This window comes from Ostrinia nubilalis, chromosome 18, assembly GCF_963855985.1.
Source record: "Ostrinia nubilalis chromosome 18, ilOstNubi1.1, whole genome shotgun sequence".
NCBI lineage: Eukaryota > Metazoa > Arthropoda > Insecta > Lepidoptera > Crambidae > Ostrinia > Ostrinia nubilalis.
The window spans coordinates 11,298,262-11,318,505 of record NC_087105.1 but is presented as its reverse complement, the minus strand read 5'-3'; the positions used below and the strand labels follow the sequence as shown (position 1 = coordinate 11,318,505).

The 20,244-nt window shown below is 37.6% G+C and overlaps 1 protein-coding gene across 1 annotated transcript in view; it reads left to right on the top strand.

Moving 5' to 3' along the window:
* LOC135080727 (spastin) overlaps positions 1-20,148 on the top strand; it is a 36,981-nt gene extending 16,833 nt beyond the window's left edge. The window contains exons 4-10 of the mRNA XM_063975440.1: positions 7,087-7,227; positions 7,825-7,939; positions 8,288-8,430; positions 9,046-9,236; positions 10,287-10,486; positions 11,262-11,447; positions 13,376-20,148. Of these exons, the coding sequence (XP_063831510.1) occupies positions 7,087-7,227; positions 7,825-7,939; positions 8,288-8,430; positions 9,046-9,236; positions 10,287-10,486; positions 11,262-11,425 (954 nt within the window). The 3' untranslated portion in view covers positions 11,426-11,447; positions 13,376-20,148. The remainder of the gene's footprint in view (positions 1-7,086; positions 7,228-7,824; positions 7,940-8,287; positions 8,431-9,045; positions 9,237-10,286; positions 10,487-11,261; positions 11,448-13,375) is intronic.
* Positions 20,149-20,244: the final 96 nt, after the last annotated feature.

Genomic DNA, 20,244 nt, shown 5'->3' with positions numbered 1-20,244 from the left:
ATTTGCTACAGGTGAGATAGTCAAGTTTTTCTATATCTTGTATAGTTTTCGCGGCATCTGCTCTAGAAGGTCTGTAATATTGGAAATTTTATTTTTGTCTTACATGTTCCCATCAGAAGAAAATCGACTAAATCAACATTGAGCAAACATTCTAGACATGCGGGAGCATGTTAAGCCTAGTTCCAGAGAGGGGACTGCACCGTGTGTATATTTAGACGAACCACTTGCAGCCACTTTTGACTCCTCATCACTCAAAAACTACTGTGCATTAACACTTCAAATTTGGCTCATGTGTTAAAACTTACGAGATAAATATCAGCTTCAAATTTCATAAATATACCTCAAACGGTTATTTAGGTATTGACGTTCAAAAATCGACATTTAGAACACTAAAATCTATCTATTACCTGTGAAATGTTAAAATTTACTGGTTTTTTATTTCTTCCTTTGTATTTACACATCTACCTATCTGGATGCCAAATTTGAACCTTCAAGGTCATCTGGAAGTGGTTAGAATTTGGTCTAAAGGTCAGACATGTAGATTTTTGGACGTCAATACCTAAAGAACCGTTTGAGGTATATTTATGAAATTTGAAGCGGATGTTTATCTCGTAAGTTTCAACACATGAGCCAAATTTGAAGTGTTAATGCACAGTACTTTTTGAGTGATGAGGAGTCAAAAGTGGCTGCAAGTGGTTCGTCTAAATATACGCACGGTGCAGTCCCCTCTCTGGAACTAGGCTTAACATGCTCCCGCATATCTAGAATGTTTGCTCAATGTTGATTTAGTCGATTTTCTCCTGATGGGAACATGTAAGACAAAAATAAAATTTCCAATATTACAGACCTTCTAGAGCAGATGCCGCGAAAACTATACAAGATATAGAAAAACTTGACTATCTCACCTGTAGCAAATTAAATAAGCTTTTTTTGGTTCATAGTAGCCATGACACTAGGACGCATAGTTTCCGAGGATTAAGCGAAAAACCGAAAAGTGGTACCTTTAAACCCCCCTCTCCCTGCCGGCTCAAGGGCTAAGGGCGGGGACTTTTGCTATGTTCACCTCCTGACTAGTCTAAATAAAGTCCCGAAGTCAAAAATTGTGTTCCACGGATTTCCATCTATAATGCTTTATTGACTGGACTAAATGTGTAACTTGGCAAGTTCTCACAACTGAATTTCAGAATATTCAACCAAAGTTAAACTCTTTTTGATTAATGGTCACGCAGTAGTTAAAGACCTAGGAAGAGTATTTCTGTATCTCACTAACGCCAAATTACAATTCGAATTAACAGACAACGGCACGTCAGGCTATATTTTTTCCTTGCAATTTCGACCCTGCTCCAAGAACATAAGATGCCACAATTTAGTTCTTTTGTCTAAACACATAGACCTTGAGCTGTAACAAAGCTTGCACCATACTCGTGCGATTACTTATTCCACACCTATAGGAAACAGAATCCTTATAAGGCCATTCGTGCGGCCTACTTCCTTAGTCCTTTAAGCATGTCCGTGAAGTAAATAAAAGGGCTACTTGTGCGTTATCCTGCCGTTTCTATGTGCATATTTAGTTGCACGTGAGTTTGTAGGCATGTTTATATGCTAAAGCTGGGTTACACGGTTACACCATCTTACTTTAACTTTGACAAACGTAAAAAATCTGTCAAACTCCATACAAAAAACCGGTTAACGTTTTATCGTTACGGTCAAAGTTAGGTGGTGCAACTTAGCCTAAGAGTAGTAAAGTTTATCATGATAGTTGAACGATTCTGAAACGTCAAGTGGCAAAATCGAAAATAATAACCCAGTATTGATAGCGTCCTCTTGTAAATGACGTTTTCAGTGTTTTCCAACGTGGCGAAAATCGAAACTAATAATTCAGTGTTAAAAGTAACGCCCTCCTGTCATTGTCATAGGGACTGTTCAGTGTTAGACAACTGTCTTATCTCTAGTGGTGTGGCGTGTAAATAGCCACACTGGGATACAAAAAATTGCGGGAGACGAGATATGTGCGGGGGACAATTGGTGACTCCAAAAACTTAAAAATATAGTCGCATAAAATGAAAACCACCAACCTGCGGATCAGGAGACGGAGACCGAGCTTCGAGGGTCAACCCGTCGATAATTCTTGCGTTTTTAAGTCTCATGAAAATTCAGCCGTTTTCTTCACATGAGTGTTGCGGTGACAGACGTTTCAAAGACAAAAACGAGTGCGGATTTTCTTCATAATTTTCTATTGAGGTTTCTCGCGTGGCACTAAACACTGGCCACCTGACTCCTGCGAAGGTGCTGGTCCCGAATCCGATCAACAGATTGGTAGGAAACCATTCTATGCAGCTAAATAACTTTAAAGAGTTGGAGCCACCGAAGAAAATGAAGTTTAAGGTGAAAAAATGCAGAATTTGGGCATAGGCCCAACCATTTAGTATCTCATGATTATTACTTACTAAATAAATCATTACTACAGGGCACAGGGACTCTAAACAAAATAAGATTTGTGTGTGACAGATTCAATTTCGCGATAATATACGTAATATTGTTCTACGTGAAGCTAACAGGAAATTAAATCTGTCACCAATGTTAGGTACTTTGTCTTCAGGCGCAGGTATTGCAGGTAAGTTTGTAAAATAAGCGACTAGCGAACTGTATTCTAGCTCTACATAAAGAATGATCATTCTGTCTGTTGTATTTCATGCCAAACCAAAATAATTTTGCTATACTCAGATATAGGTTAATAGGTTAGACCTGGGAGAGCTTTTGCCGCCAAGAAAATTATTTACAGGGCACGTGATATAGATTTTCCATCGTGTAAGGCAAACCGAATCACACAGACATAACCGCGTGCAGTAGCTAGTAGCATTAATAATACAAACTTAGTTAATTTACTAATGTAAACGAACCAACAGTCTAACTGTCACTTCAACCACCATTCATACTTTTCAGACTGCAAAGTGCATGCAATAATTTTAAGAGATAACTTGAACAAATGACGGCGCTTTTTCTCATTTTTTACGATTTACTTAGAGAATACTCGCTTTTATTTAAAACTATAATCGTATTTTACAACTCGCTAACCTTATTTAATGCTAGATAGATGATAATTTCGCTTGTCTTGAACATTTTCTTTGTGTCTGACATACTCATTATGATAATGACTTCTGATTTGGACAGCATTAGCATTTCTCATTCTTTATTTTGCAATTGCTTTCGTAACACTAATTAACGATCTTTTATTGTGAGCAATGCGTAGAATATTTAAAAAAATCTCAGTTATTATCATGTCCATAATAGGTTGACGTAACTACACTCGTCGTCAAATAAATCGCACACCTCCCGCGACAAGCACTTTTAAACGTGTTCATCCCCACTTCCCACCAATATTGGCACTACTTAAAAGCCTAGTTCTAAACTTGATTTCATTATAGGAAAGGTTTTTACCCCAAAAATGTGTCGTTAGAAGGATCCAGAGTCACTTCTTCAAAAAATAGGTAGTTACGCTTGAGCCAACTTTTATGGCTATAAAACTGTTAAGTTGGGATTAATCGCTATCCATCTGTTAAAGAGGACACGTGAGATCATTATTTGGTTTTATAACCATAAATATTGGTCTAATTGATGCCAGAGGTGAGCCCAAAGTGAGGTCTTTTTTCAAGTCACATTTATGGTATATGTTAATCATTTATTAAGAAATTGAATGTGTTTTTCTTTAAGGATATTTATTGGGCTTTCAAATAACACCAATATTGTTGGGGCACCATGATTGTGTCAGAAGAAAATCTTTGAAGTTCGCGTCGCGGAAGGTGCGATTTATTTGATGTTGAGTATATTAATAAGATGGGCAAATATTACACGCTTTGAGCCATACAAATACATCGGCCATGGATAGACCTTTATTTCGAAGTAATATGTAATTGTTATGTATTTATTTATGGCAGTGGTGGCTAACTTGGACATAAGATCTACTGTTTACTAACGAAACCCTGGGCGACCTAACATTTACATACTTCTTGAAATTTTAAATGAAACAGCATAGTTTAGTACACAATCATGTAGTATTTTTTTGCCACGATCGACTGGACTAATATTCGCGATCGACCGGTTGGCCACCCCTGATTTATGGTTAACACCTTTGTTATTTTCATACAGAAGGTCAATCCGTAATCTGACATATTATATGGACCCTACCATTGATAGATTAGTATGCGCGTGCGCAGATCACAATCACTATTTGTGGATACATTATTGGGAACAAAAAAACAATCCCAGATTGACATTTGACAGTTGACAGGCAGAATAACGCCCGTATTCACAAACGATGCTTGCATAAGTAAAGCAGCAAATCGAACGCACAGCGTTGAATAGAGCTCTGTGACTGGTTCGTATGGCACCCTGTGCATCCACGCGCACTGTGAGACCTCATAGTTAAGTTTGTGAATACGGTGTGCTTACCATGAGTTTACGTTAGGTGTGCTCGCTAGCGACTGCGTAAAAAAATGACATTAATTGTATAACATATTGTGCAGCGCCCCTAGCGGCTACTTTCAAGAAACAAAATCTTCATAGAGATTTTTGACGTACTCGCTAGCGAGTACACTTAACGTAAACTCATGGTAGGTACACAGGTGTTAGATTAGGATTGATTATGAAAATCGGACGTAGTGCATATTTGGTAGATCCTATCTGTCATAAAGATATTACATGACAAATTATCTATCGCTTGACTCGTGCGGAGTCTCAGTTCTGCGGATAACCGCATATCTATTCTAAGTCAGATCTATCTCTTCCGTGTCAGTTAACGAAGAAATTGTGTTGAAGTCACATATGTGTATAAAGTGACATATAGTATCAAAAGATAGTACTGTTGTTTATGTTGGGTTTTAGTTGTATCAAAGTGATACTAGATGGCACTGAGGGTCGATTAACACGCGGTTCAATTTGATTTTTTCCATTTCCTTGGGTCAAGAGGAGCCCAAAATGTGTCTGTCTAGGTCTGTCAAACGGTAGGACAATGTAGTAGAACAGAGATAGAACTAGTTTGAAAGCGAAATAGAATGATATAGTACATACAGTCCACGGTTTTATTGTAGCTACCTAGTAAAGACCTGTTCAAATTGGCTTGTTCCCTGAAGGTTAGAGATTGTGAATTTCATGTGCTAGTTTCAGAAAATGATCCTTCATGACTAACTTTTTACTTTTATGTGCAAATTAACTTTGTTCTTATTTATGTTCACTTATACAGCCTTCGTACAAATAACTGTAGTGTTTTCTTCGATTTAGACTATAAATAGGATTGTATTAGTTTGATTTTGTAGTCAATTTTGATAAAAGGGATGGATATTTTTGATCTTAAGACTTGCCACGGGAAATTCACGGTATCGATTTACACGAACAAGAGCTAGTCATTAATGTTCATCGTAAATACGAAGCTAGGTACCTAAAATCCAAATTTTTAACCTATTTTTATTCTACGAAGAAAAAATAAGCCTTAAACGTTCTCATAATGGCTATATTTTTTCACAACGTCCTTCCATTAGTTTAATTAAATGTACATCAATACCTTTCCGCATTAATTTCAATAATGTCTTGACCTAGATAATGCCTTTGTTACGTCTATAGAGACCTTGTGAATCAATTATTTGGGTACCTCAAACATATTTTTGAACTTGAGTATTTCACAAAGAAGGTGCGCAAAAGAACCTTTAAAAAGAAAGCACTTTATGAAACTCAAAACTAGTTTCTCTTTAATTAATAATAATTGTTTGGTATCAGACGAGCGGAATTGAGCTTCCTTTGCACTCTTGATAGTCTCAATAAAATGTAATTACCAATATTCACATTCACTTTCATTTTAAACTTGTAATTGAATGGCGTCGAATCTGCGACAATATTACTTTACTGGCTTATGTAGAGTCGACAGCACATCATATACTATAGATATTTGCTGCAAAATAGCTTGTATTACAATGAGATAAGATGCCACTGTGTTTAGCAATCGTCCGTACATACAAGGGACTATTCCTACCTCTCGCTCCCACCGCTGCAACTCCTGTGTAGCCAGGATATACAGCTTGACCGCCAATAAATACCCAAGCAGTGATCAAGTGATCAAGTTTGTCCCGGGGGAAAGTTAAACTGTCATTGGACCCGCTAACGAAATCAATCAGATGAACATAGGAGGATACAGTAAAGATTCGACTTCCCTCCAGTGCAAAGGAGATGACAGGTCGTCCGTACACAGTCCAAAGCTTATGAAAGTAAACATTTTTGTTGCCAAAATACAGCTACATAAAGTTGCTTTACTACAGTCTTTATAGCTCGATGTACCGCCGTCGTCCGTACAAAGGGCAAACAATTTACAGAATGCCTTTAGCAGGCCGTTCATTCGTGTTGGTTGTGTTGGCAGAAGTATGCAATATGCATGCTCGGCATCGAAATAATGTAGCTTATTAACATCAATTAAATTCCACATGCAACAAAGCGTGCTCCTAGAATGGGTATTGATTTTATAAACACGGCGGTTGATACAGGATCAGAACACCATGACAAATCAAATTATCATAAGCCCTCCGTCAAATTAATTGTGATATTATAATCTGCAGTTAATCACATCTTGAATTTAATTCAAAATTCAAATGTGGACTAAAACTTAAAAAAAAACTAGGCAGCACATAGACTCTTTGCATGTGTACCTTAGGTCCGGTTTCCACCATAGCGGAGCGGAGCAGAGAAGTGTGTTGTATAACTAATGAGATTTCATTATTTCCACTTCTCGTCTCCGCAACGCGCCGCCGCCGCTGCAAAATTCCATAGAAAAATTTGACGGCCCGACACAGTTCTCCGCTCCGCTTTGATGGAAACCGGGCCTATCTTATAGGCCTTGCAATACAAGCGCTTCGAAACAGATATGCTTTGCAAAAGTTAAATCGAAGACATAATTCAATAACATTAACATGCATTAACACATCACTAACGCCTGCACCATCACTCACCACCATTAACATCACCATACCTCTCTCACGTCAGAGCGCGTATCAGGTGCCTGCCAACGGGTCCCCGATCCGGCGGGCCGTGGGCGGAGGGTCCCAGCGAGGGACCCCCACCAGGAGTCGGACCCCGCAGCCGGCGCTGTCGGTGCGAGGAGTGGACCCCAAGCTGGTCCAGCTGATACTGGACGAGATTGTGGAAGGGGGGCCTAAGGTGCACTGGGACGACATCGCTGGACAGGAGGTGAGATGTAGCTTTAAAGTCATAGAAGACTTATGCCCGTTTTCACCATCAATCCCTAATTTTTAAGTGACCCCTATGGTAATACATAACAGGAATTTTGTTTTCATATGGGTCGCTTAAAAATTAGGGATTGATGGTGAAAACGGGCATTCAACTCGGAAAGGGATCAACACCGTATCGCCTTTCGCGAGCTGTCAACCGAGAGGCGAGGCCTTTTATCGTAATTTTTGATCTAAAAATAAATCCGAAATGTCGAACATCTATATTAATTGAAATTATTGACAAGAACGATATAAATGAGTTGTCTTATTGTAGTGTAGATGGATACAAATACAACGAACGGCTGTTCCACGTATATTGGCAACAATCCAGAATATTATCAATAGGTACAGGGCATATCTATAACAATCTTCAACAAAATTCAAGTCTTCGATAGAGATCAAATCGATTGATTGCTTCTAAAAGATTTGAATTGATAAAAATCTGGGTTCTGAAAAGTTATTCGTATTAACGAGTTCAGTTGTAGAAATACAACTGAACTCGTTAATACGAATAACTTTTCAGTTTCAATAGATTTTCAATAGATGATGTTTGCAGACGGCAAAACAAGCGCTCCAAGAGATGGTAGTCCTGCCGTCTCTGAGGCCGGAACTCTTCACGGGCTTGAGATCTCCAGCCAAAGGGCTACTGCTGTTCGGCCCTCCGGGAAATGGTGAGTAATACACCTAGATCTTACCGCTGGTACGGTATACCTAGTATGCAAGTAAAAACTTGTTGACTACTTGTCAACAAGTTTAGAAAAGAAGAAAAACAAAATAGTAAATGAAATAATTAAAAGAAATACCTATCTAGAGTCATGTTAAAGAAGCAGTAAATTACCTAGTATCGAAAAAAAATGCGCTCTATTGGTAACTACAGGAAAGCTCATCAAAATGCTTTTCTCGTGCACGCCATAAAGAGACGTGACATTTAGACTTTTTATAAAGAAAGAAAAAGTATTTATTTGATGCATGCAAGACGCAAATATTATTTTACGATACACCTTTTTCTTGTCTAATAGGTAAAACTCTGCTAGCCCGTTGCGTCGCTGCGGAATGCTCCGCCACCTTCTTTTCGATATCAGCAGCGACACTCACGAGTAAATACGTCGGCGATGGTGAAAAAATGGTGCGGGCACTATTTCAAGTCGCCAGGGAGTTACAGGTAATTTGATACTTATGTGCTTGATATTTAGGTACACTTTTCTAAATGTTTTAATCTTGTAACATTTGCAAACATTTAATTATTTGGTGTTCGTCACACGTGTGGTGGAAAACTACAATATCACGCTAGAGGTCGCAGGAGACCACCAATAATTTGTGTGAATCTGTTTTGTAGGTATTTATCAAACTAAATGCTTAGTTTTAATAAAATCTTTTATGTGCCTAAATTGTTAGCCTAAAATTGTGGAGTCAGTACAGGCTTATTTTATGACTGGATGGCGCTATAAATGGAATAGAAATAATATTATTTGTTCCCGAATACGGAGTGTCAACTTTTTTCAAATGTTGTACATTTGATCTACTAGCATGACGAGAAAAGCCCAGAAATTCTTTGAAGATCTTAATATTAAGACGTGTATCTTAATTAAACGGTTCGTTACTTATTCTCCACAAAACGGGACTATTCCCCTCTCATTCCCACCGCTGCAACTCCTGTGTAGCCAGGATCTACAGCTTGACCGCCAATAAAGACCCAACCAGTGATAGTCAAGTTTATCCCAAATCAGAAGAACATAGGAGTTCGAAGTTAAGGTTCGACTTATTACTTATTCTCCAGCCGTCAATAATCTTCGTGGACGAAGTCGACTCGTTACTATGCGAGCGCTCGAGCGGCGAGCACGAGGCGTCGCGGCGGCTGAAGACGGAGTTCCTGGTGGAGTTCGACGGGCTGCCCGCCGCCGGCGCCGACCGCCTCATCGTCATGGCCGCCACCAACCGCCCGCAGGAGCTCGACGAGGCGGCGCTACGGTGAGAGACTTAAATCAATAACGTTAGATGATGCATATACTTGGTCAGACAAAGAGACTACACCCCAGAATAACCAGGAACTTAAAAGTAGTCGACCGCCTCATCGTCATGGCCGCCACCAACCGCCCGCAGGAGTTGGACGAGGCGGCGCTACGGTGAGAGACTTAAACCAGTCACATTTTTCCAGAAGAGTAACGGGACTATTCCCACCTCTCGTTCCCATCACTGCAACTCCTATGTAGCCAGGATCAACCACCACCAACCAGAAGTGTAGGGACATACTTGATCAGACAAAGACACGACACCCCAGAATAACCAGGAACTCCACTTGGAGGTGACCGACCGTCTCATCGTCATGGCCGCCACCAACCGCCCGCAGGAGCTCGACGAGGCGGCGCTACGGTGAGAGACTTAAACCAGTAACATTTTTCCAGGAGAATAGGGACATACATGGTCAAGAGATCAGAATAACCAAGATCTCCACTTAAAGGTGTTTGGCGCACCAATCGGCTCATCGTCATGGCCGCCACCAATCGCCCGCAGGAGCTCGACGAGGCCGCGCTACGGTGAGCCGACTACTAGACATTGAGTGACAAACATTTACAGGAGACTAGAGACACTTGGAGGAGGCCGACCGCCTCATCGTCATGGCCGCCACCAACCGCCCGCAGGATCTCGACGAGGCCGCGCTACGGTGAGAAACTTGTGCCAGGAGAGTAGGGACATACTTGATCAGACAGATACGACGCCCTAGAATAACCAGGTATCACTTGAAGGTGTTTGGCGCACCAATGGAGGCCACCAAAACCGCCCGCAGGAGTTGGACGAGGCGGCACTACGGTAAGCCATTTTGCAAACAGAGATACAGATGCCCAGAATAACCAGTAACTCCACTTGAAAGTGTTTGGCACGCCGATTGGCTCATCGTCATGGCTACCACGCTATTATGAGTGATTTTGTGTTAGGAGAGACTGCATTCCAAAATAGGGGAGCAGGCAGACACTGGTTAGATAGATAGATCCCAGTTTAATTTATTTCTATTATTTCCAGGCGTTTTCCCAAGCGAGTGTATGTGTCGCTACCAGACCTGCGCACGCGCGACTCGCTGTTACGACGAGTGTTAGCACGGGGAGCGGCCGCGTCTTCATTGAGTGATGACGAGCTAGCACGGCTGGCAGCGCTGACTGACGGATACTCGGGAAGCGACCTTACTGCGCTGTGTCGAGACGCTGCCCTAGGACCTATCAGAGGTAAGAACGTATAGGCAGGCCTGTTCATATCCGCGAATTTACATCGAAAACAAAACAAGCACGATGGCAACCTACAGGGTGTAGGCTTGTATTCGACAAGGCCTCACATACGAGCGAGCATTGACTCACGCACGCGTATTCTTGTTGGATAAAAATAAAGAAAATGGTGTACTAAATACTGTGCAGTATTTAACTGCCTAAATAATAATAAAAACACAGAATGTACTTTTTTTAGTTGCCTGAAGACACTGAGAGGTAAATAAGTGGTTAATTTTATTCATTTTTTAAATACCTTCGCGAAGTAAACCTTCTGTACGTAGTACTTATTATTATTCTGTGGTATAAGCTACCTGCAGGACTTACTGCTGAGGCGTGTATGAGGATGAGGAGGGGAGTCGCCTCGTCACTAATTATGATGAGCTGGCGCGGATAGCGAACGGAAGAGTCAGACCGTCCCTCGTGTGCCCTAGGTGGCACCGTATCCACCATATTATTATGCCTTTTATTATATGGTCATCGAGAAGGGCTGCAGGTCACAAAAGACCACACACACCCGCTGTTTTTTCGATGTTAACGGAGATGGGGTACTTCCCTTCCTCAGTAATGTTCTATGGGTAGTTGGGTAGATACCTCCTCCGCCCATAGACCACTCTTGAAAGCCTCTAGGACATTCAGCTAGTCCGAGGCCTTAGGCTTTCATTGCAAGATTCCATAGTCATTTACCTGACCTGGCAATGTGACAATATTTTCTAAACAACACTTTCTCTACCCACAGAACTCGACCCTGAGGAAGTAAAATGCCTGGACCTCTCGCTGGTCCGAAGCATCACGTTCCAAGACTTCATGGATGCCCTGAAGAGGATCAGGCCCTCAGTCTCGCCTCTCAGCCTCGTGGCCTACGAGAAGTGGTCCGTTCAGTACGGCGACTTGGGGCTATGAGTGAGGGCGTATGCTAATACAGGTAATACCATTGTAGATCTTATGTATATGGTTATAGAAATGTTATTTCATTAACAATTGGTCCGTGCAGCACGGGGACTTTATGCTAATACAGGTGATTATAGTTATAGAGATGTTATTTCACTAGCAAGTGGTCCGTGCAGTACGGGGACTTGGGTCTATGAGTGCGGGCGTGTCCTAAATCTAATACAGGTACCATTGTAGATCTTATGTCTATAGTTATAGAGATGTTATTAAATTAGCTAGTGGTCTTTTTTACACTTGGAATAAGGTTGTGTTATCAACGTTGTGGCCACTTTGGGTGTCACAAACTATCGCAAACTACGACGGATTGCTCTTCACCGCTGACACATATTGCGACGGAACAAGAAACCATTCTAGACGTTTTTCATACGATTATGTGTCCGCCACCGCATGCCGTATACCGCAGCCTTGTGCATTGCGATCGCGAGACCGAAGATTTAGGCTGAGAGTGCGGGCCAATGCAATATCATTGTAGCATTTGAGGCGTCTAGTTTCAAATCCCGCTAAAACGATTTTGATAAGATTTCGAGAAATTGAAAAAAACCGCTTATCCATATAGCTTTGGCCTTAGGCAAAAAAATATATGATACGAATTATTATTGTCATCTGGCAATACTAACAGTAATTCCTATTCACCTTTAAATTAAATATAATTTGAATTATAATGAAAACTATTTTCATTTTGGCGTACTTTGTTACGAACATTCCGTTTTAATGGGATTTGAAACGGACATGTTGTATTTTAGCGGGATTTGATAAGAACAAATTTTAATGCATGAATGGCGTTCTACAATAAAGTATAATATTAAATAACCCAAAAAATGATAAAATAAATAATTGTCCGTATAATTTGTCCATCCATTCTATAATATTCAAAGCGATTGCACTTATTGGTTAGGTTATTAGATTAATCAAGTTTTATCGGGTTATTAAAAAAAACAATTAAATTACAGCATGTAAATAAGAAACTTTTATAAATTATTTTCTCAATCTCGTCTTTGCCTTTTTATAACATAATATTTATTCCTAGACATCTGGACATCAGGTGATCCATCTGCTCGTTTGCCTCCTGTCACATAAAAAAAAAACATCCCACGATATTTATTTATTTACTTCACTGACTGACTGTACAGGGATATAAACATACACATTACACACATACATACCTACCTACTCTCGAAACACATTACCCTCCTGCACTCGGGTAAAAAGTAACATACCTTTATAATTAAATTCGTCTAAAGGCATTGAGCTAGTGAAGTTTCTATAATCCCAGTAGTGATCACCAACACTTAATAGTAACAATAACCAACGACAGCTAAATGGTTAATTTTGCATAACACCATCAAAGCTGCTTCAAAAGTAGTTTTTTAACAAATTTCTCTTTCCGTTTCTGGCGCTCCTTGGTGCGTTTCCAGGCTATTTCATTACGTGGTTTCTTTCTTGCGTCTTTAGGGTTACATTTTTCCACGAACTGAGACAAATCTTCCATTATTTTGGATCAAAAACAATAAAAAACCGCAGCAACCTTAAGCATGTTATGAAAAAATCTCCATACTGATTTCGCAGTCACGTGACCAAAATACCGTGCTGCCATTGGTCAATCAACTTTTAGAGGGTTTTGAAAGAAACGGACGGCGTTTTAGCGGAGTTTGTAACACAAACCAAATTTTAAGTGCTAGTTTAGTAGTCTTTTAGTGAATTTTGATCGAAAATGATTGAACAGTATGATGAGAAAATTGCAGTAACGTCATTTAGAGATATAAACAGAAATTCGTTGCAGGAGCGTTTTAGCGGGTTTTGAAACTAGACGACTCATTTAAAGCTATGATAGAGTGAAATCTTTTTGGTGCACATTTTTGTCAATAAATCCTCTTGTTTATTAATTTGTTGTTTACGTTTCAGGTATTGACTACGGAAGAAGGAAGGTAAGTCATTAATTTTAGAAACGTTATTTTCTAAGGGACGTTGAATTATTTATGTTTGTCTTAAAAGCAATGTGACGCTCAAATTTTTAACGAATCTCCCTCCATTCACTTTTCCGTTGTAATAAAGACGATTTTTCCATATCATTTAGTTGTGACATTATTAGTTATGTGAAATTTAATTTTATTGTGTTGTAATAAAGTGCGTTTTTGAATGACGTCTAGTCAAAATACCAGTGTTCGGCAGTGGGTAATAGAATTAACGTGTGGTCAGCGATTATGTACTGTACAGTCGCTTCCATAAAGTACGGGATTCGTAATGAAACGAAGGACTTCATATAATGTAATGTGTTTGTTGTAGTTAATAAAATTAGTAAGTGATATAAGAGAGCAATGTGAATTTTATAACTCTTCGATTTTTCTGAAATGTACAGTCACGTTCAAAGTGATTAATATTTTGTATAATGCCTGGTCGAAATAAATAACTTTTACATATTAACAGTGACTTCGAATAATAATGTGCCCAAATATTAATATCAATCTTTAATGTTAAGGAAACGGGTATTTTAAAGATGCAAGTCGGCTGAATTAAAAAGTCGCTTTCGATGTTAATAGATGTCAAATGAACGCTTTCTGTCAAATACTTTTTTATTCAGTCGGGTTGCATCGGCCCTTTTTAAAGCCCGTCCAAAGTCAAAAGGATGTTGAACGCGTTTATTTTATCATTTTTGCTGTAAGTGTACACAAATTAAAAGTAAAACAAAGGCATGATGGTAAAAAAATACTTGGTAATTTTTACAGCGCCATCTCGTCGTCGCACCTAGCGAAGTTTTACCATTGATTTGTATAATTATGATTATTTTTCTTATTATAACATTTTAATGCTGAAACATTATTTAAGAGTACTAATAAAATAATATTCTATAGTTTGTTTGCAATTGTGGCAAAAATGAACAAAAATAAACTTTTGTCGAAATGTTGGCCTCTATGTCAAAATTGTATTAATTTGGTCGTATCCTTTTGGCTTGTTCGGATACTTTGCTCTTAATATTTCAACACCCGAATACGAAAACTCGAACAAAAATTTTCGCTTAAAACTTTTCTTGCCGACTGTATTTTATTAATGAAATTGTTTTATCAAGGTTTTATTTACAACTCTGAATTATTTAAATACACTTTTTTTAATATAATATTTTCAATGCAAGTGAACAAATAATGAAATTGTTGTACAAAAATAGTGTTAAATGTTTTATATTTTTAGTACCTCGTCGTTTGTAAATTAAATTTCAATGATTTAGTATGTTGCGGTTGATTGTAAAAAAAAATATTAATGTTGACAACTCTAGTTAAACTAAGCCTAGTCTAATATGAATACCATTTAATTAACAATTATTTCCACGTATTTTATTTTCAAGTTCAAATTATTAATGGTCTATTTTAATATATGCAAATAAATAAATTTGTATTTGAATTTATATTTATTTATTATTAACAAGGAGGCAGGCTATGTAGTTTAATTTGTTAGGGTTGTCAACAATAGTACTTTGTTAACAAAAAATATTTTGCATTTTCCGTTCGTAAAATATGTTTTATTAAGTTTAAAAAAAAGTTAAATCCTTAATTTGATGAAGTTTTTATGACCTTTTTATTATTGAAGTTCACAAAAATAATTAAAATAATATGCGAAGTATACTCAAGCAAATAAATATAAACCAGAGAGGTGAACAATAGGGTCAGATAATATTGTGATTGTGACGTGTTTTACCTCTCACTCGCTCCATATACTGAGAGAGCGAGACGTCACGATTTCTTCAATCTTATGATTAATTAATTATTATCTCTTCTGTAAAAAGAACATCACAATTAGAGTTTATTTAATATATTGTTATGAAATGTACTTAATTCTAATTATGTTGATTATTAATTATTTCGTCAGTGTATTGTAATTTTGCCGTGAATTTGTTTATGTAGAGTTAATAATATATTCTTTAGTGTACACTATTGTATCGTGCTGCAAATCTTATGAGAAAGGGTTTAATTCTGACGATGCATTATCTAAACTTGATTATTAATAATAATAACTTTTCTGAAGTGTGAAAAAATTATCAATATCTTGATTCAATACTTGCAAGGTTACTTGCTAAAACAATACAAGAACAAATTAACAGTTAAGTTTAGAAATTCACACCAGAATTGACCCCAATGTAATAATTTGATAAAAATTAAAACGGGTAGTTTCCACTTCCTTACAATTAATTAGTTGAGAGTTAAAATATTTTGCTCAAAAATATTGTAACGGTTATTAGTTTGAGCATAACTATGATAACATGAAATAAATATATTTTCGTAATAATAGTTTGTTATAAATTGTCTATCTCTTCGATTTAATGTTATTATTGGAAAATATCAATTATTGGACCACGCAATCGTATTTAGATTCGACATAGTGTGCCATGTAGGATACGCGGGGTAGTCGCGTTTGGATCAATCGAGACATTTCTTCCATTTTATGTACGGGGACTTGTGACTCACATCAAGATAAGCACTGTGACATCTTATGTAGTTGTATTAGAGGTGATTTTACAACAAAAATATATAGTCTGATGTGCTGTCAATTCTACAGTCAGCGTCAAATAGTTTTACACACTCAAAGTGGACTAAAAGCTGACAGCACAAGCTTATTGCAATTGTGACAAAGACGTGTTGCGAACTTTTTGGCTACTTTGAAAGTCACAAATTATTTGACGCTGACTGTACATAGGACGCATTTGAGTAGTATAATGGCGTGATAACAAAAATGCCTTTATTTATTACCTTTTAAATATGTAGCCATTTTAATGTACAAACTATTATCTCGATTGTCCTCGAAGTCTGCATGGATGTAGCGACCCAGATACATAATACTGACAACATGCTTAGTTTTTTATAAACCGTAGACAGTTGTGATAAGGACGATAATACTTTGGCTTGCTGTCTGGATCCCATCTGTGCAGGCTTCGGTCGCTCCGCTCGCTAGCAAAATACCAAATAAGCCAAAATAATGTTGAAAATAATTTTCTCGATAGATGTATTTCCTAATAAAAGACAGCGACTAGGGGTTAGTGCATTTACAGTAGCGGCTATTTTAGTGTAGTTATTGTTAATCTAAATAGTATTTCTAGTGTATCGTGAAGCAGTGACATGGTTTTCAAAAATATTTTTGAAGTGTCAAAGATGGTGGTAGGTCAGCGTCAAATAGTTCACGACACCCAAAGTAGTCAAAAAGTTGATAACACAACCTTATTCCAATGAGGGCTATCGTTTTAGCGCTCACCAGTTAGCGCCACTGTAGAGTAAGGTCCTGTCACTTGCTAGTAGCGAAGACAGTGGCACCAACTGGTGAGCGCGAAAGTGGTAGGAGGACTATCGCATTTGCACTCATCAAGATGGCGCCACTGTAGAGTAAGGTAATGTCAATCGCCAGGGGTGCCAACTGTTAAGTATAAAAACGATAGCCCTCATTGTAACAAAGACGTGTTGCGAACTTTTTGACTACTTTGGGTGTCACGAACTATTTGACGCTGACTTTACTTTGTTTGTTTTCGTTTCGCTGTCATGAAAAGAGCTAGGAGTTTTTTAGTTTTTATGGACAAATGTTAACATTTTAAATTTGTGAAAGCTTCCAAAACCGTGTCACTGTCGACATTGTGACACACAATATCTATGTAGTTAGTCTTACCATTCCTAATTGTAATATAGTCAGACGTAGCGATTGGGTTTGCTCCTTAGATAGCATAAATTGATTCTCATCGATTGATTTATTAGTGATGTGGCCATTTCTTCTTTTAATACCCATTCTTAGTAGGTCTTATATATTTTTTTATTCGAGATATCGTGACTCGTGGTCGTATAGTTAGAGCGGTTTCGGAAGATCGTTATTATTGTAATAAGATAAACTTCAATTCTGTTTCGATTATTTTCATTTTAATGGTCACATCACTAAGCCCTATAGAACGAATAGATGTGTAGAAGTTACAAGAAAATGACTTTTTGATACGAAACGTGAATAGCAACTTAAAGAATAGATGGTTATGAATCAGTCGCTAGACACTGCCCTTGTAAGGCAAAATGCGGTTTTGGTAGACCCAAGATGTGGAAAATTTTGGATTTACATTGATTCTGTGAGGTTTGACCATTTTGGTCTTATAGATCGTTTCATCCACGAAGACGCGCCCTACCAATTTTTAGTCGAGGGAAGTGCGGGGAGTTTGATCCGAGCAATCCGAGCGTCATCGTTGTAGTGTGCTTAAGCACTGTGCACTCATGGATAATTTAGCGTGTACCAATAATACTCAAGCATTAGCGGAAGAATGGTGGGGCGCGTCTTCGTGGATGTTACGTCTATAACATCGCGTCGGTTTGTCGTATCAACGAGAGCAGTAAACAAGGCAAAGAGTATCTTCGGTCCTAAACTATAGGGACCATTGTGTAATAAAGTGTTTGATAAATGTATCGGATTGTAAAGTGTGAAAAATGTACGTTCTGTGACGTCACAGTGGGAAATGTTAAATGTTTTATAGTAGAAAAGATTTTGTAGGGCAAGTGTGCAAAACTGCAAATGTTATAATGTAGTTTGGTCCCGTTTTAGTTGTGATTTTGTTAACTTTTTTTACTGCGGAATTGCAATGTTAATAATTGTTACATATTAATAACAATTTTGTAAAAATGCTTATTAACGTTTTTATTAGTCAAGTTTGATTCAGCGTTGATGATGATGTCAAAGTAATGTGTAATTTTTGATTTATTAAATTGTATTAATTTCCAATATGTTAAAATTAAAAATGCGTAGATATTTGTGAATTGTAATTGATCATTGAAATGTTAACGACAAATTAAAGGATTTGGCACACTGGATGCGGTCTGCGGTCAGGTCGAAGCAATGAATACAGCGGGCTGTAATTACTTTGACTTGAACGCAGACCGCATTCAGTGTGGCAAATCCTTAAACCTGTAACACTTCAGGGCACTGATATATCGGCCCATAAGTAAGCCTTACCGTCCACATAGGCGTAGACACGCTGCATTCTATCTGTGTGCTTATAAAATATTCGTAACAGCTTTAAACATTTCGCCAATGTGCACAGTAAAACTTACAAGAAATATAGCACAGACTTGTTAAACAGCTTAATTATTGTGGAGTGTGTGTGTCAATATTTTTTTAAAGGCATGATTTTCAACATTTTTATGTCAGTTAGGAGGCATTGACACAATCATAAAATGATGGAAACAATTGAACTAAAATTATTTAAATGAAAATTAATACGCTTATATCAAAAAACATAATCGAGCATGTTTTGCTCAATTCTGTACAGGGCTAATAATATTTCGAGTCGCATAACAGTTTTTTACTGAATCAATATCATAAGCTTCGCTACGCTGTGATGTGGATAATAAACCTAATGCCTTAAGGCCGGTACACACTGCATCCGTACGCGTGAACCAGTTTATGAATGAGACATAGTATTTTACCACGTCGCGACAGTACAATCATAACTTGAAAAATATTATGTTAAAACCTATAGAACAGTTTTATTTGGTTGGTAAATAAAACACGGTAACCTGTTTACGTGTACGGATCTAGTGCGTCTCTACCTTTATTCTTAAGTTTTACGCGCACTAAATCTTTTGAATTTTGACTGCTCCGCGAATTTTGTGCACGCATTTTATACTAATCTTTTAAAACTTTCTTTTATTAATAATTTTAGTCACAGAAGTTTTTTTAACTTTAAATAATATTTGAATATAATTTTACCACTGTTTCGCTTTAAGTATTTCAAGGGCAGTCGATTCATATTTTGGAGCTTTGACCTTTAATAAAATAAATGTTAAGGAAATATACGCGACTGATTGTTACTACCTGACATACTAAAATTTAAATAATATACAACGTGTTTCATATAGACAGTCAACGAAATACATCTGTTTTAGTAGCAAGCGAGTTCGACTTGCTGAGTATGTTTAAAATATCATGTCTAACTTTTTAAAATACAGTGATATTTTAAACTTTATTTAGCTTGAAATGGATTTTGAACATATCTGCTAGTGACACCACGAAAACTAACATTTGAGAGTACTAATATCAGTTGACCTGTATTGATGACTATAAGTACCGCCAAGTTTTTCCCAATTATGAGCAAGCTCAGAATGTAAATGATCTTTTTCTAAATGGTAATCCTAAAGTTGCCTATTTCTAAAATCCTATGTGTGTTCCACAAGTTTTAATGACAACTGACAAAAGCTATTCATTACCTATCTATAACAATAAAATTAAAGATGAATGCATGCATCAAGTATGCCTACGCCTTCAGAAAGCTTTAGTCGCGCGTGATCAAGCGCATTCTAATTTTAGCCTTGTTTTCATTTTCAAAAAAGAAAAAGACTATTATCAGTCCCATTTTCCCATCATCTGAAGGTTAAGTTTAAGTTTAATTTAGCTTTTGGAACATTTACTAATACAGGGCTCGACTTTAATGCAATCCTAAATTCTAAAATCATGGTTGTTTTACAATTTCGCATTTACGCTGTTGTTGTTTTCATAAGCGCACGAATTTATCAACTTTGACTAAACGCTATAATAAGTTAAGTGTCGTTAAGTGTTACGAGAAAATGTATTTTTTCATAATTTTCATGAATTAAGCACACTCTTGCCTAATGTCGTGAATGTACACTACGCATATGTGATACACGGTTTATAAATAAATGAATAATTTGTGACTAAAATGTTTTATTTTACAATAAGCAACAACACATTTTTAGGCGACATTTTAACTTATCAGAACTATAAATTGCAAATTAGAGGTTTAATTGGCG